This window comes from Phyllobates terribilis, unplaced genomic scaffold, assembly GCF_046119375.1.
Source record: "Phyllobates terribilis strain yellow unplaced genomic scaffold, ASM4611937v1 Scaffold_5__5_contigs__length_657084704, whole genome shotgun sequence".
Taxonomy (NCBI): Eukaryota; Metazoa; Chordata; class Amphibia; order Anura; family Dendrobatidae; genus Phyllobates; species Phyllobates terribilis.
In genome coordinates this window covers 633,718,888-633,735,139 of record NW_027362765.1, presented here as the reverse complement: position 1 = coordinate 633,735,139, position 16,252 = coordinate 633,718,888, and the positions used below count along the sequence as shown (strand labels likewise).

Genomic DNA, 16,252 nt, shown 5'->3' with positions numbered 1-16,252 from the left:
AGTTCCACACTCCTTCCTTACCCGGGAGTGGAATATCACACCTCTGGGTTGAGGTGCAATACCCCTGTAGCAGCCGAATCCTCAGGGTGCTACATTCCCCCCTGGTAAATCACAGCACGTCCTCGGGCTGTAAGACATCAAACACCAAAACATACAAAATTTTTATCTGAACATATAAAACATATAAACATTATATATATATAAAACTTTTTCATATAAACATTCTCGTCGTCTCTGGTTTCAGGTTCCTCCTCCGGACACTGTGCAACGTGTGTCCGGGAAAAGTGCGACAGTCTTTCTAGAAAAATGGTTTCTCCTATAAAACCGGTAGGGGGCGCTTTAGGAAGCGCAACTATATACAGGGGAAGTTGGCCGCTCTCAGTCCTCGGCCAGGTAGAGGGAAGGGAATGGCTGCTTACAGTCCTCAGCCTGGTTTGGGTAGGGGACACACGGGTTAAACTGTTCACTGGTCCCAACGGGGACTAAACTTTAAAGCAGCCACGGTTACTTGGGTACCCCGACAGGTAACTATATACAGTCCTTTGTACTATCTCAGTCATAGTACCTTCTAGCCTTGAACCCGTTCGGGTCTTCTGGCTCCTCCTCCCTACACCGCAACTCCTCCTCTGTCAGGCGATGCACGTGGAGGGCGTAAGGTCCCTTGGCACACTTGTGCCGGGTGAACGTTACCTCGTCACCGACGTAGAGGTCACGGCCTTTGTGACCCTCTGGCAGGTGGGACTCGACGTCCCGTCGGGTAACGAAGACGTCACCCATGGTGTTCCGGTCCTTTATGAAGCCCCACCCATGCTGCGCATTAAACTTTATTACCGTCCCGATGGTACGGGGACGATTTGCTGCACAGGGGTCCCTTCTGGTCCGACTCTTTTGCTCCGCGCTGCGGGTCTGGGCCCATTGCTCTCTGACCCGCCTCTCCTCCCGTTCTCTCTTAAACTCTGCCAGCTGTTGACGGCAACACTCTGTGCGTTCAGCTGCAGCTGCCCGAGTCTCTCCGGTGAACCCCATCAAATCTTCTCCCGTGGGGTCCCACACGAATTGGGCTTCTTCTAGTGGAGGCGAGACCCGAGTCACGGGCTTTGGAGCCGGAATCAGGGGCTCACACAGGGGACCTAACTTCTTTTGTCGCTCCAGTTCCAAGAATTCTTCGGGCCAGATGAAAGGCCGCCCGTCCGGCCACGCTAGCTGGCTGAAGGGGTCCTCTCCCAGATATGGCACCCTTGGTGTTTCGGGTGCGGGCGCGATGGTGGGGGCGCCCAGGTTACCCAGGCCTTGCGGCCAGGCCGGGGGCATCTGGAAGGTAAATGGAACTGTTAACACGGCGGCGCCCTGGGCTACCTGGCCTTGCGACCAGGCCGGAGGCTCCGCGGAGGTAGATGGCTCTGCTGGGGATGCGGCGCCCGGAAACGCTAGGCCCTGCGACCAGGCCGGAGGCTCCTCTTCCTTCGCCACGCTCCGGGTCACGACGCGTGACGTCACCGGGGTCGCGACGGCGGCTTCCGGTCGGGGCCTAGTCGGTGGCGGTGTCATGGCGGTCTCGGGTACGGCCGGGGGACCTTCGGGCTCTGCGACGGGGAGCTGGGGCAGATAAGCGGTCTTCCGGTATGGGGTATAGGCGTCCCCCTTACCTGCTGCCATGCGTCTCGCTCCCTCTTCTGCGCCGTCTCCGGCCTTGGGTCCTCCCGCGTCATCCGCAGAGGCAGTCGGTGTCTTCTTCCAAGGGAGCGGGTTCCGTGGACGGGTTCCAGCTTGCTGGGCCATCTCCCGGCCCCACTCCGCCAGGATCTCCCTCTGCACTCGGGCCATCCTTCCCGCGAGGCCCTCCAGGGCACTCCGCGCGCACTCCCGATCTCGGGGAAGCTGCGCCAGGATCTCCGCTAAGCCTAGCGGGGTTGTTGACTCCAGCAGGCTCCTGACCATCGGGTCGGTGCTGCTCTGCTCTCCTCTTTCTTCCTTTTGCAGGCTCCTGGCCAGCGGGCCGGTGCTGCGCTGCTGCCGCTCCATTCCCGGGTCTATTCTTCCTCTCCTCGACTCCGGGTGCTCTCGCTCTGGACACCTTGCCTCCGGGTGCGCTCGTTCTAGACTGCTCCAAGCGACACCCATCTTTTCTCTTCTCTTTCGTCTCCTCCCACTTCGAGGGCGGTCCCGGGGCAACTCGGTGACTGTCAGCTCCAGGGGGAGTTCTTTCACGCTGACAGACACCTCCAGCATCACAGTCTCCGTTGGTGGGGGCGGTTTCCACTTTTGGCGCCATTTTCTGTCCCGGCCCACGATGGGATGTGGCCTCTTGCCCTCCTTTGGCACGCCCATAATGGCGTCCGCTGCTCTTCCAAGGCGGGAAATCTGCGGTTTTGGCGGGAAGCATCGCCCAGTGGCGGGAAACTCTGCAGATGGCGGGAACAAGCTGGAAATGGCGGACAATCGGCGGGAAACGACTGGTGATGGAGTCCGATGGCGTGGACCCTCCGGAACCGGCGGGAGACTTCTTTCTGAGGTAAACTTGCACTTTTCTTCAGGCACGCAGTACCCGGGTGTTGCGGGCACGTAATCCTGCCGACTACGCCAAAGTTGACGCGCCCCCTGGGACATATTCCTTTTGAGGGGAATACCCGGCACCGGATCAGATGGGGGGGGTTGTAGTCTCCGAGCGGCTGTGACCCGGTCCCGTGCCCAGGGCGTCAAGCTAAGTGTTATGTGGCAGTCCTACAGATGTTATTAAAGTTCTTTTATGTCGACTACGCCACCCGTTGTGATGCGGTCACTGTGGCCGCCGCTGCAGCAGGGTCCGCTGAGGCTGATGGTGGATGTGCAGCTTGGTGGGATAACCCCCAACGGGAGGGGTATAGCCTCAGAGGGGACAGGCGCAGAGGATGGGGGTTGTGGTGGTGCGGTGCAGCCGGCAATGAAGACAGACTCGGGTTGTGCAGTTAAGGGAGTTTACTTACTGCTGATGTTTCGGTCACTCCAGCTGTTAGTGACCACCCGAGCCGTGCTGCGTCCACCAGGTCCTGGATCCAGCCAACCCCCAAACAAGTCCGGAGCGTGGCCCTGAGCTCTCCCTCTGTCCTTTCTTCAGCCGTCCCCACCAGTGATCCACCTAGGTCCAGCTCCCTCGGGCCTTCTGTTGGGCAACCCTTGGCCTTAGGTTCCCTGACCCTCCATGTGGTATGCCTTCAGGGTGGATGTAGTGGGTGACCGTGACAGACACTGCCCACGGTCTCCGGTCTCTGGCTAGGGATGTTTTTGCCCCCACCAGCTTGGGTTCCGGTACCCTTGTGCTGACTCCTCACCCGGTGCTCTAATTTGGGTTCTTGGGTCCCTTCAGTCTTCCCCCTCTGGGTCTTTCTCTTTCTTTCTCCTCTCTCTCTCTCCAGGGCTGCTGTTTCCTTCTCTCTCCTCTCCAACTGACTTGTTCTCAGCGTCTGACCCTGATCTAAGTTGGTGCCCTCCTTATATATCCCTCTATGTGTGAGCTCAGGTGACCAGCACCCAATGAGCTCCTATCACTACCCAGACTGCTCCCCCTATCTGCCCCTACACTACATGGGAAGTACCACCCCCCTCCCACTCCAGCCAGGAACAGGCTCGGTTGTACCTGCACATTTCTAAGTGGGAGTACCGTCGGCCTGCTCCTCTGGAATGGGATGTATGTAGTGCATGCAGTCTATCTGAGCTCAGTTCCACACTCCTTCCTTACCCGGGAGTGGAATATCACACCTCTGGGTTGAGGTGCAATACCCCTGTAGCAGCCGAATCCTCAGGGTGCTACACAAACATTTGACTATATTAATGAGCCCAAAAAAAAACAAAGCATATTCTTTATAAAATAGAGTGAACATCATAAAAATGAAAGCCAAAAGAACAAAATCCAATAAATTGTAAAATTGCTATTTTTTTCAATTCTTAACCGCTTAAAAATTAATAAAAATAGTCAAAAACTAAAATGAAAAAATTACAACTCATTCCACAAAAAAATATAATTGTTATGGATCTAAGAAGGCAGAATTAAAAAGAAAAAAAAAATGACATGCCACAAAGGACACAAATGGCTGCACTAAATGGTGTCCCTGACTTGCGTACATCTGACTTGCGTATCACCCCTTGTTACGAATGTAGGATGTTCAAAACAAGAAACCAACCTAACATACTCACCTCATTTTTTGCCATCTCGCGCTCTGCATGTCCAGGATTTCTGTCTGTGTCCAAGCCCTGGAGGACACTACGTGTCATAAGGTTGCGATGTTAACATTGTAACATAAGAGGCCTAGACACGACTGTAAGTCCTGGCCCTTAGTGAAGAGGCTGGAGATGCGCCACACCCCAAGATGTAAGGAAGAAGACTAGATGGTGAGCAGTGGGGTGGCCGTAAAGAGAAGTAATGGTTAAAAAATAAATACTCATCTCTCTGGGGGCCCCACTACTTACTGTCTAGTCCTCTTCTTTTCGGCGTCCCGCACCACATCTCCAAGACAGGCCACAGAGGTCATTGTGCATCATAATATTGCGACGTTGCGAAGAGAGGCAACGTGCCCGATGTCAGAAGAGGACCATACATCGGGTGGCGAGCAGCGGTCAATATTATATTTTAATTTTTTCAAATAGGTATATTCGTAAATGAGTACTTCCCAACAGATTTGTCAGAAAATCTTTAGTTTTGTTTCAAAATCAACATTTTCTATGGCATAACATACTAGAAAATACAGTTTGCCACTGATTACAAACAAGTTTTGTTATTTTGTACAACCAAAAAAGTAATTTTCCTAACAAATTCATTTAAGATCATGTTGCAAAAATGAGTACACCCTACTGAAACTTTTAAGAGCAAAGTTATAGTTCAGGCCATGTTCACACACGTTTTTTTTCTGCAGCTAAATCTGCTCCAAATCTGCTGACAACTTATCTCTGGCAGGAAATCAGCTGCGTCAAAAATGCAGGTTTTGCTGCGTTTTTTGATGCGTTTTTTCACTGTCCTTCTGTCTCTATTCATGCATGTACATAAAGTTCTGTGAAAAAAAATCTCATTCTGGTTTTGGAATAGTGGGGGAGGTGTATTGTTCAGGAATAATTTAGGTACTGGCAATGCATTGAGTTTGTATGACACTATTTGCTTTCACACTATGGGATCTGCCATTCAGTTTGCACAGGCATTGTTCAATTTCACACCTCAATGGGGCACAGGTATTGTTCAATCTCACAAGTAGCTCAGCTAATGTTTACACTTTACACATCACTAATTTATTTAAACTCTCCCAATACAAACAACCATCTCAGTGCAGTGACCAAGACAAGATGGTTAATCACAAAATAGAACACGTATTTTAATATCAAAAACTCTTAAAAAAATGTAACTGCGTTTTTGATGTGTTTTTTCAGCGTTTTTTTTCACCACCCATTACTTCCTATGGGTTAAAAAACGCTTAAAAAAAAGCTGAAAGAAGTGACATGCTCTATTTTCTAAAAATGCAAGCAAGGCAGAAAATATGCAGCAAAGAAAAAGCAACATGTGTGAACAGAGAATTCTGGTTTCTTGTACACTTTGCTGGTACTGCAAGATGCAGCTGAAAATTTGCATAAAAATCTGCTGCAAAATACGCAGCAAAACACAACGTGTGTGAACATAGCCTTAGTTTACAAAATTCTAATTAACAAGAATTCAACCAGGGGGCATTCATTGTATGTGGAGGAAAGGCGATTCCAGCAGCTAAATAGGAAAGGGTTCTTTACAGTAGCGTAATCAGACTGTGGAATGCCCTATCGCAACAGGTAGCAATGGCAGATACTATAACAGCATTTAATAAAAGGCAGGATACTTTTCTCACAACAAATAGCATTGTGGGTTATAAATAACCTAGTGGTGGAGAAAAGCTGAACCGTTTTTGAACTGGTGTCTTTTTTTCAACCTATATAACTATGTAACCACAAGTAAGTCTTATTAAAAGGCTTTACTTTAAGAAAATCCCTTCTTCTGTGATGGCGATGGCGGTGGCTGCTGCTCACGCTCTGCCTCCATTTTTGCAATAGGGGGCAGAAGTTACTAGGAAGCTCAGAGCCATGGTGCCTGATCGTTTTTATAGCTGCACCTGCTCCACTTTTCTTTTTAATTAAAATTGCTTCCGGGTGAGTCGCCCCCCCCCCAACCTTGTTACCAGGTGCGACTGCCCTCTAGGCGCATCACCTGATGTAGTACAAGTCGAATCAACGCTCCCCCGGCATCCTGATCACATGTGACCAGCTGTTAGGAGGGCGGTTGCAAACAACTTTAATATAATGGAACACAACCGACCCCGGGGTCCACGATGCAGCCTGGTGGACTGCTGCAGAACACCTTCCGGGTGGAAAGGAAAGCGACAAACTTAAATGTTAAACCCTTCCGTGTTTCTGCACGGGTATAGCGGTTCGCTCTATCTCCGTTAACTGCACGGGAGAAGAGCGTCTGGGATAGCACCTACTTAACTGATAAACCACTCCGTGTTAAAGCACACGGAGCGGGTTTCAGCGGTTCACACAATCTCCAAGAACCGCAGGGAGACGTGCGACCGGGGGAAAAGCAGTAGCCCTGTCTTCGATACAGGCGCTACGCAGTAGGAGTTGGCGCTAAGATGCCTGTGTGACTCACGCCGACGGGTACGTGCCCTCTGCCGGCGTGCTACCGGACAGAGGAGTATTTCTCCACGTGGTCCACAGGTGTCTACAGGGAGTAGGACGTCTGCAGGCTGCTCGGGGTGTAAGGCGACCCCCTCTGACAGAGCCAGACTTCAAGGCGAAGCTACCTGCCTACTTTCACTAGCCTGCCTACTTTCACTAGACCTGCCTGAGGAAACTACACGTGGAGCACAGTCGTCCACACAACAGCATCATGCTCAATGATCGGAGCACGCCGCCATGTTTGTGGGCGGGCCTTTTAAAGACTAAGCCCTGCCCACCGACGCGCCATTGGTGACGCCACCCGTGGACCAATCAGACGGTGCCAGGTCACCGCATCAGGCTGTTGCCAAACCACCAATCATGATCTGCCAGGTCACATACATGCTCAGTGTGGCGAATCCTGGACTTAGACTCCACAAGCCCTGTCTCCCTCTGCAACCCAGGCTTAACATTGCTAGGCACAACTACCTGGGAGACCATCTGTACGGCTCGTGGACCAGCTAGGCGTTGAGGCTGACGGCGATGCTCAGCAGCATCAGCCCTGGCTGGACTGAAATGGGAGACCACAGAATGTCCTGGACCCATTTCAAATCTAGCACCAGACCGACGCCTAACACCAGCACTTCCTGATCAAGTCATGTGACCGCCATGGGCACGGCAGCCATACTACTGCGGGCAATCTGCGTCACGCTGGAGTTGCCAATTCCCAGGCAGGGGCGCCGTTCAACAGCCTGCATACTGACTATGGTGCCAGCCCCCTTGCGCGCACCGTAGGTAGAATCCTGAGCCAGCCAGGACCATCACCTGCTGGTTAAATGGGGGGAGTGCAAGGTCAAACAGGGGGCAGTTACCACCTCCTATAGTAATATGTAAAAAGAACTGACCAGCACATCCCAATGTGAACAGGTGCAAGCTGCAGAAACTGAATAAGATATATAAAAAGAAAGCACAGCAGCACTCCATTATGGCCAAAATGCATAAAGACAATAAAAACATTTGATTTACACTGTGTTCCAAATTATTATGCAAATAATATTTTCTCAGATTTTCCCAAATTACCTAAATGAATTGCAGTCATTGTAATTTTCCAGTCAAATAACTATTAGAGTACAATTGAAAGTTTTTTGTACAAACTGCCTATGATAACAGTATATTTTTTAAAAAAATAAAAAACTCAAACTGCACTCAAAATGCATGTTCCAAATTATTATGCACAGCAGAGTTTTCAACCTTTTCATTTTAATAAAGAACAAAAAATGGTCATTTTTGAAATTATAAGCATTAGCAGGTTATTACAAACTGAAATCAAACAGTTTTCAACTCAAAACTTTATTCTAGGTGATGTTACATTTGCACATAGGACCCCTTGTTCGATGCAGATGTGTTATGTGCAGCATGAGACGGGGCATTATCATGCATGAAATGATCTCGATGGTCCAGATGGATGGAGTGGAGGATGGCTGGTTGATGGACACCCCATGCAAACACGGCTACGGCGCTAACAAGGAGGAGGTGGAGTAATGTTTTGGGCTGGAATCATGGGGAGAGAGATTGTTGGCCCCTTTTGGATCCCTGAAGGGGTAAAGATGAACTCCATAATGTATGTTGAGTTTCTCAAACAGCACTTCCTTCCATGGTTCAAGAAGAAGAACCGTGCCTTCCACAGCAAGATCATTTCATGCATGATAATGCCCCGTCTCATACTGCACATAACACATCTGCATCTCTGGCTGCTATGGGCATAAAAGGGGACAAACTTATGGTGTGGCACCCATGCTCCCCTGACCTCAACCCCATTGAGAACCTCTGGAGCATCATCAAAAGGAGTGTCTATGATGGCGGGAGGCAGTTCACATCTAAGCAACAGCTCTGGGAGGGTATTCTGTCCTCATGCAAAACAATTGAAGCAGAAACCATCCAAAACCTGACAAATTCAATGGACGAGAGAGTTCAGAAGCTCCTTTCGAGCAAGGGGTCCTATGTGCAAATGTAACATCACCTAGAATAAAGTTTTGAGTTGAAAACTGTTTGATTTCAGTTTGTAATAACCTGCTAATGCTTATAATTTCAAAAATGACCATTTTTTTGTTCTTTATTAAAATGAAAAGGTTGAAAACTCTGCTGTGCATAATAATTTGGAACATGCATTTTGAGTGCAGTTTGAGTTTTTTTTTTTTTTTTTAAATATACTGTTATCATAGGCAGTTTGTACAAAAACCTTTCAATTGTACTCTAATAGTTATTTGACTGGAAAATTACAATGACTGCAATTCATATAGGTAATTTGGGAAAATCTGAGAAAATATTATTTGCATAATAATTTGGAACACAGTGTAAACTGTGCAGGTGATAACTGCCTCCTGTTTGACCTTGCACTCCCCCATTTAACCAGCAGGTGATGTATATTCTATTCTACCAGCCCATTTAAATTGTTGGTGTTTCAGCCCAGAAGTGACATGTTCTGTCCATAGTTATAGGCTTGTAGCCCAAGAGAGGCATGTAGACTGAGTAGTACCCATCAGATGGGAGGTCACCTTGCAGCGGTTGATGGGCACACATGAATTGGCCAATTTATGCGCTAAGAACCTCCTTTTTTTGTAAGTTAAGTTCATTGAGTAATAACACAGTTTAAATCAAACTGTTATGAACTGCTGGTCAGTCCATAACAACGACTGCGCCGGACCGCTCAGAGCCTGACTGGTGCAGAGCCTTCCCAGGCGTGGGTTCAGCTACACACAGGCCCGCCAAGCTTTCCTGCTACGTTCCTAGCAGGTCCCAACACTGAACAACACTAATCCTTAATGCAGGGTTTTTAACCCCTTACTGGCCCAGGGCGTATTAGTACGCCCCAGGCCAGCACCCCCGGTTCAGTGAGGGCTCCGTCGGTGAGCCCGCACTGAACCGGGCACGTCAGCTGATTCTTACAGCTAACATGTGCCCGCAACAGCCGCGGGTGGAATCGCGATCCACCTGCAGCTGTTAACATGGTAAATGCCGCTGTCAATCTCTGACAGCGGCATTTAACATCGCCGCGCCGGAAGCGCTGCATTAGCCCCGCCCATCGGTGACCCCGTCACGTGATCGCGGGTCACCGATGGGTGGTCATGACAACCCTGGGTCTGCAGCAGACACCAGTGGTTGTCATGTAAAGATTACTATGAGCGCCACCTAGTGGTCGGCGCTCATAGCACAGGACCATTTCTGCTATTTATAGGTGATCTGCTGATCATCTGTATGTAGCAGAGGCGATCAGACAAGTGCTGCTTCTAGTCTCCTATGGAGACTATAGAAGCAAGCAAAAAGTTTGAAAAAAATGTTTTTAGAAATATTAAAAAAATATAAAAGTTTAAATCACCCCCCTTTTGCCCCATTCAAAATAAAATAATAAAAAATAAACCCCACATACACATATTTGGTATCACCGAGTTCAGAATCACCCGATCTATCAATATAAAAAAATAATAATCCGATCGGTAAACTGCGTAATGAGAAAAAAATTCTAAACGCCAGAATTACGTTTTTTTGGTCGCCGCAACATTGCAATAAAATGCAATAACGGGCGATCAAAACATCGGATCTACCTCAAAATGGTATTAATAAAAACGTCGGCTCGGCGCTCAAAAAACAAGCCCTCATCCGGCCCCAGATCCCAAAAAATGGAGATGCTACGGGTCTCAGAAAATGGCGCCATTTTTTTTTTTTTTTAGCAAACTTTGGATTTTTTTTTCACCACTTAAATAAAAAAGAACCTATACATGTTTGGTGTCTACGAACTCATAATGACCTGGAGAATAATAATGGCAGGTCAGATTTAGCATTCAGTGAACGTGGTAAAAAAGAATAAAAAAAAAACATCTGTGGTATTGCACTTTTTTTGCAATTTTACTGCACTTGGAGTTTTTTTCCCGTTTTCCAGTACATGATATGGTAAAACTAGTAATGGCGTTGAAAAGTACAACTCATCCCGCAAAAAATAAGCCCTCACATGGCCATATTGACCAAAAAATAAAAACGCTATGGCTCTGGGAACAAGGGGAGCAAAAAACGAAAATGCAAAAACGGAAAATCCCAAGGTCGCGAACGGGTTAAAGCACCTGTGGCAAGAGCAACTGGAAAACCCAGGTTGGAGTGAGGAGGCCGCCCCACTGCCTTCCTGTAGCCTCCTCCAAGAAATGAAGGCCCTGCCGGGTTTTACTAATCTGCCTTAGCCAGATAGCCTGACCAGGTCAGTGCTCACCTTCATTCCTGCATTGCAGCTGCAGGTGTGTCTATGACTGCAATGCACTCCAATGGATTTAATAGGTCTCTGTACACATTCTGGGGGATATATACCGTCCCTCGTATACGATCCCCGTCACTGCATCACTATTATATATATATATATATATATATATATATATATATATATATACAGTCATATGAAAAAGTTTGGGCACCCCTATTAATCTTAAGCTTAATGTTTTATAAAAATTGGTGTTTTTGCAACAGCTATTTCAGTTTGATATATGTAATAACTGTTGGATACAGTAATGTTTCTGCCTTGAAATGAGGTTTATTGTACTAACAGAAAATGTGCAATCTGCATTCAAACAAAATTTGACAGGTGCATAAGTATGGGCACCTCACCAGAAAAGTGACATTAATATTTAGTAGATCCTCCTTTTGCAAAAATAACAGCCTCTAGTCGCTTCCTGTAGCTTTTAATGAGTTCCTGGATCCTGGATGAAGGTATTTTTGACCATTCCTCTTTACAAAACAATTCCAGTTCAGTTAAGTTTGATGGTCGCCGAGCATGGACAGCCTCTTCAAATGATCCCACAGATGTTCAATGATATTCAGGTCTGGGGACTGGGATGGCCATTCCAGAACATTGTAATTGTTCCTCTGCATGAATGCCTGAGTAGATTTGGAGCGGTGTTTTGGATCATTGTCTTGCTGAAAGATCCATCCCCTGCGTAACTTCAACTTTATCACTGATTCTTGAACACTATTGCCAAGAATCTGCTGATACTGAGTGGAATCCATGCGTCCCTCAACTTTAACAAGATTCCCAGTGCCGGCATTGACCACACAGCCCCAAAGCATGATGGAACCTCCACCAAATTTTACTGTGGGTAGCAAGTGTTTTTCTTGGAATGCTGTGTTTTTTTGCCACCATGCATAACGCCTTTTTGTATGACCAAACAACTCAATCTTGGTTTCATCAGTCCACAGGACCTTCTTCCAAAAAGAAATAGGCTTCTTCAAATGTGCTTTTGCATACCTCAGCCGACTCTGTTTGTGCGTACTTGCAGAAACGGCTTCTTTCGCATCACTCTCCCATACAGCTTCTCCTTGTGCAAAGTGCGTTGTATAGTTGACCGATGCACAGTGACACCATCTGCAGCAAGTTGATGCTGCAGCTCTCTGGAGGTGGTCTGAGGATTGTCCTTGACTGATCTCACCATTCTTCTTCTCTGCCTTTCTGATGTTTTTCTTGTCCTGACACTTCTGGCCTTAACAAGAACTGTCCCTATGTTCTTCCATTTCCTTACTATGTTCCTCACAGTGGAAACTGACAGGTTAAATCTCTGAGACAGCTTTTTGTATCCTTCCCCTGAACAACTATGTTGAATAATCTTTGTTTTCAGATCATTTGACAGTTGTTTTGAGGAGCCCATGATGCCACTCTTCAGAGGAGATTCAAACAGGAGAACAACTTGCAAGTGGCCACTTTAAGTAGCTTTTCTCATGATTGCATACACCTGGCTATAAAGTTCAAAGCTCAATGAGGTTACAAAACCAAAAAAAGTGCTTTAGTAAGTCAGTAAAAAGTAGGCAGCAGTATTTAAAACAAGAAAATGATAAGGGTGCCCATACTTATGCACAGGTCAAATTTTGTTTGAATGCAGATTGCACATTTTCTGTTAGCACAATAAACCTCATTTCAAAGCAGAAACATTACTGTGTCCAACAGTTATTACATATATCAAACTGAAATAGCTGTTGCAAAAACACCAATTTTTATAAAACATTAAGCTTAAGATTAATAGGGGTGCCCAAACTTTTTCATATGACTGTATATATATATATATATATATATATATATATAATATAAATACCTATATATAAAAAATTAATTTATGAATCTATTTTTTTATTTATTTTTTAGTCCTCTTTGTGTACTTGAACCTGTAGTCTGATTGCCTATACTATATACCGCCATACCTTGGAATTACAGTATGTGGCAAATATCACTTTCTCTGATGAAGGCTATCTTGTGACTGGTCTTCATAGGAGCACTATCTTAGCAGGCGTAAGGGTCTTCAGCAGGTCCCCAGCTGCTATCGCAACCCACCTTTACTCGGTGATCGCATTGTGAAACCCTTAAATTGCGTGGAATGGTGCACCCCACGGACCGCACGCTGTAGATGCCGCTGTCAGCAGTTGTCAGGGGTTAACAGCAGTGGGCAGAGTTTAGTTGCATTTGCTGCTGTTTGAGGCAGATGCTTGCTGTATAAGACAGTCACTATCTATCAGGTATCAGGTATGATGCAAGCTCAGCTCATGTGCGGCATCATAAATACGGACCCTGACATTGGACGTATCAGGATGTCCAATGTTAGGAAGGGATTAATAAGTAAAAGCATTCCAGAATTATTGCCACGTAAAGTGACACATGCTAGATTTTAAAAAAATGTGGATGTGCCCTAAATAGGCTTTGTCATTAATGCATTAATCTTAAAGCAAACTGAATCCTATGCAAAGATGTTTCCCTTAATATTTATATTTTTTTGTGTTTAGAAGTAATCATGCAAACATGTTAGTATTCTGAATAAATCATCTTGCTATACCGGTTTTCTAATTAGCTTTTTTCTTTTTTTTTTTCTTTTTGTATAGTTCCAAAACCAATTACACTGCATTCTGTACCTGTTCCTTCTCTTCATCACCTGGCTTTCTTATGTCACCAACATGGCAGAAACTGCAATTCTCTCCCCACCATTTTGGCACAACCATGTTCAGTGGTGGACTCTGAAACACCAGTTTTTTTGTGGGGTTGCAAAAAAGATCATCAGTTTCATTGGGATCCACATGCAGCCCTTGAAAGTAATAATGTTAAAGAAAATATTACAGACCTTTCATCCATGGACCAAAACAGTACTATGGGGCAGGAGAATGTGTCTAAGAGAACTATAGAGGACGGACCAGTGATTAATTCGGAGAACAGAATAAGCCTGCAGGGAGCTGAGATAGAACCACACGACACTGCTGTACAAGAAAGCTTATATGAGAACCAGTCCAGGAATCCTATAAGTTGTGTTGATGTTCAATCTGAGCAATATAATGATACCGTGAGAATAACTGCGCAAACATCAGAAGACAGACTACAGATGACCCCTGGAAATGAATGGTCACTGAAACGCAGTGTGTCTGAAAAGCAGCAGGACCAAGTAACAGTAACCGATGAGGGTCTGTGCCAAAGTATAGGACACGAAATACTAGTTCCCTCAGTAGAGGATGGAGACACAGAGGATGAAGATGAAGATTCAGGGCCTCAAAATGTTGAGGTTTCTGAAGATACTCAGGAGAGCATCTCCATGGACCTTATCAAGAAGAAGCCTAAAACTCTAATTTCTGGTAAGGACTTAAGTGACATTCCCAAATGAATTCATAGTTAGAAAATGAAACATTGTTTAAATCAGATTTTTATATTCAAGGTATCTAAAAGTTTTTATCTAATTTTCTATATTAAGAAATTATTTTGAAATCTTGCAGTTTTCCTATTGGCCATTAGGCCTTATAATAGGCTGCCTCCTGCTTATAATATGTGTCTCATGATCTTTAGAAATGATTTTTCATTATCATCATGTAGTGGGGTTATAATGAAGGATATGGATCAGTTATGAAGCTGGACACAGATAAGACAGGATCACACCATGGTCAGAGCTTACCTCAGCACTGCTTTATCTCCAGACTAGTGTTTTATATGTCCTTCTTGCTTTTGTAGCCGAAGCAGGATGGCTGTCCCAATTGTGTACAGAAAATTAAATTTAAAAAAATCTATAACACAAAAATAAAATGAGACTAGAAAAAATATTTCTTTCATTTTGGTATTTGGTTTTAATCAGTAAAAACTAATCTAGGTGATGCATTCACTTGATTAGTCTTTGTTCTTTTAGTGTGTTTTGTCCTATTCTTTTGCTTTTTATGTCTGAAGGTCCTTCCAAATATCAACTTGCTTAATTTCATCTTCTGGTTCTTTAAATCTCCTTTTAGGCAGAGCTTGCAGACATCAAAGAACTCGTAACAAACTATCACAGATCTGCCAACAAGCCATAATGACTGAACCAAAGCAACCATTAGCATCCATACCTTTCAGAAGGTCTCCGCGTAGTAGCAGGGCTTGTTGCACAAAAGCAGATGTGAAAGAACAAGTATCTCATTCAAAAGCTCACATTACCAGTTTGACCAGAGTTGACAGTGATGAGAAAGGTATGGAAAACTCAAAAATTCTAGCATACGTATGTCTGAAAATGAAAATATCACTAAAGAAAATGTCTCTCTGTAGGCCAAGATTTGGATGTACTTGATGGATCAGCTTCAAACACAGATTTGTCAAAAATAATATGTCACGTCCAAGAGTCCTTAACAGAAGATGTTTCCAGACGAAAGACACCTTCAAAGAACATTGAAGGGTAACACAACTGTGCCATGTAAAAACTACATACATAAAAAGATTTGCCAAGAAAAACATTTAGCAATAATTCAGAATGCAGGTGATAGATGATAGTTGGGACCCCAGCAATCACTAGAACACTTTCTTTCTAGAATCCTACATTGTGAAGTTTTTTTTTAATTGTTAGGACAGACCCTCTAAGTTCTGTTATCAATTTTCAGACCATCTTTTAGGGGAACCTTACAGGTGATACAAGCTGTCCAAACCGTGGGCGGCATTTCTCAGCCACTGGCTGTATGATCACAGCCATGTATGCCGCGCTGTGCACTAGTTGCATAGGCAGGTCCCCGGTGGCTTCTCCCCGCCCTCTGACAGTGACTGATAAGCACGTGTAGGCAGAGGCTTGACAGTCACTATCAGCTGGCGGGGAGAAGCCGCCGGGGACCTGCCTGTCCAACTACTGCTCAGTGAGGCTCGGCAGCTATTAGAAGTATATTCTTCTCTGAAACACCACAGCGTTTCAGAGTCAAACATTCTTGGCTGTGATCGTACAGCCAGTGGCAGTTTGGGCAGAATGTATCACCTTTCAGGTTCCCTTTAAATAAAGTCCGACAGTTTAAAAGTACAATTTTTCTGTATTTATTGGGATGAATGTATTATAGACTTTACGCCAGAATACTGAAATAAAAAAGTTGCAGACTTTGGTACATTTCTGTTTTGTCACAAATTTGCAACTTTTTGCACCCCATATTCACAGCAACTTATAATGTAATACACGTGAATTGGGTTTTCAATTAGAGCAATATGAAAGTGATCACATGCTGTGGATTTTCACATCTGTATGGTTATTTACTTCTTTTTTTACATTTTTTATTTTTAAACTGGTATGTGAATGTGTCAATAACATTACAATGTGATCAGTGAAAGAATCCT

General features: G+C 45.4%; 1 protein-coding gene across 2 annotated transcripts in view; it reads left to right on the top strand.

Annotated features, from left to right (window-relative positions):
- LOC141273798 (zinc finger protein 692-like) overlaps window positions 1–16,252 on the top strand; it is a 165,180-nt gene that overhangs the window by 51,038 nt on the left and 97,890 nt on the right. For both annotated transcript variants that reach the window (XM_073686159.1, XM_073686160.1), the window contains exons 4-6: window positions 13,543–14,280; window positions 14,920–15,135; window positions 15,212–15,338. In XM_073686159.1, the coding sequence (XP_073542260.1) occupies window positions 13,543–14,280; window positions 14,920–15,135; window positions 15,212–15,338 (1,081 nt within the window). The remainder of the gene's footprint in view (window positions 1–13,542; window positions 14,281–14,919; window positions 15,136–15,211; window positions 15,339–16,252) is intronic.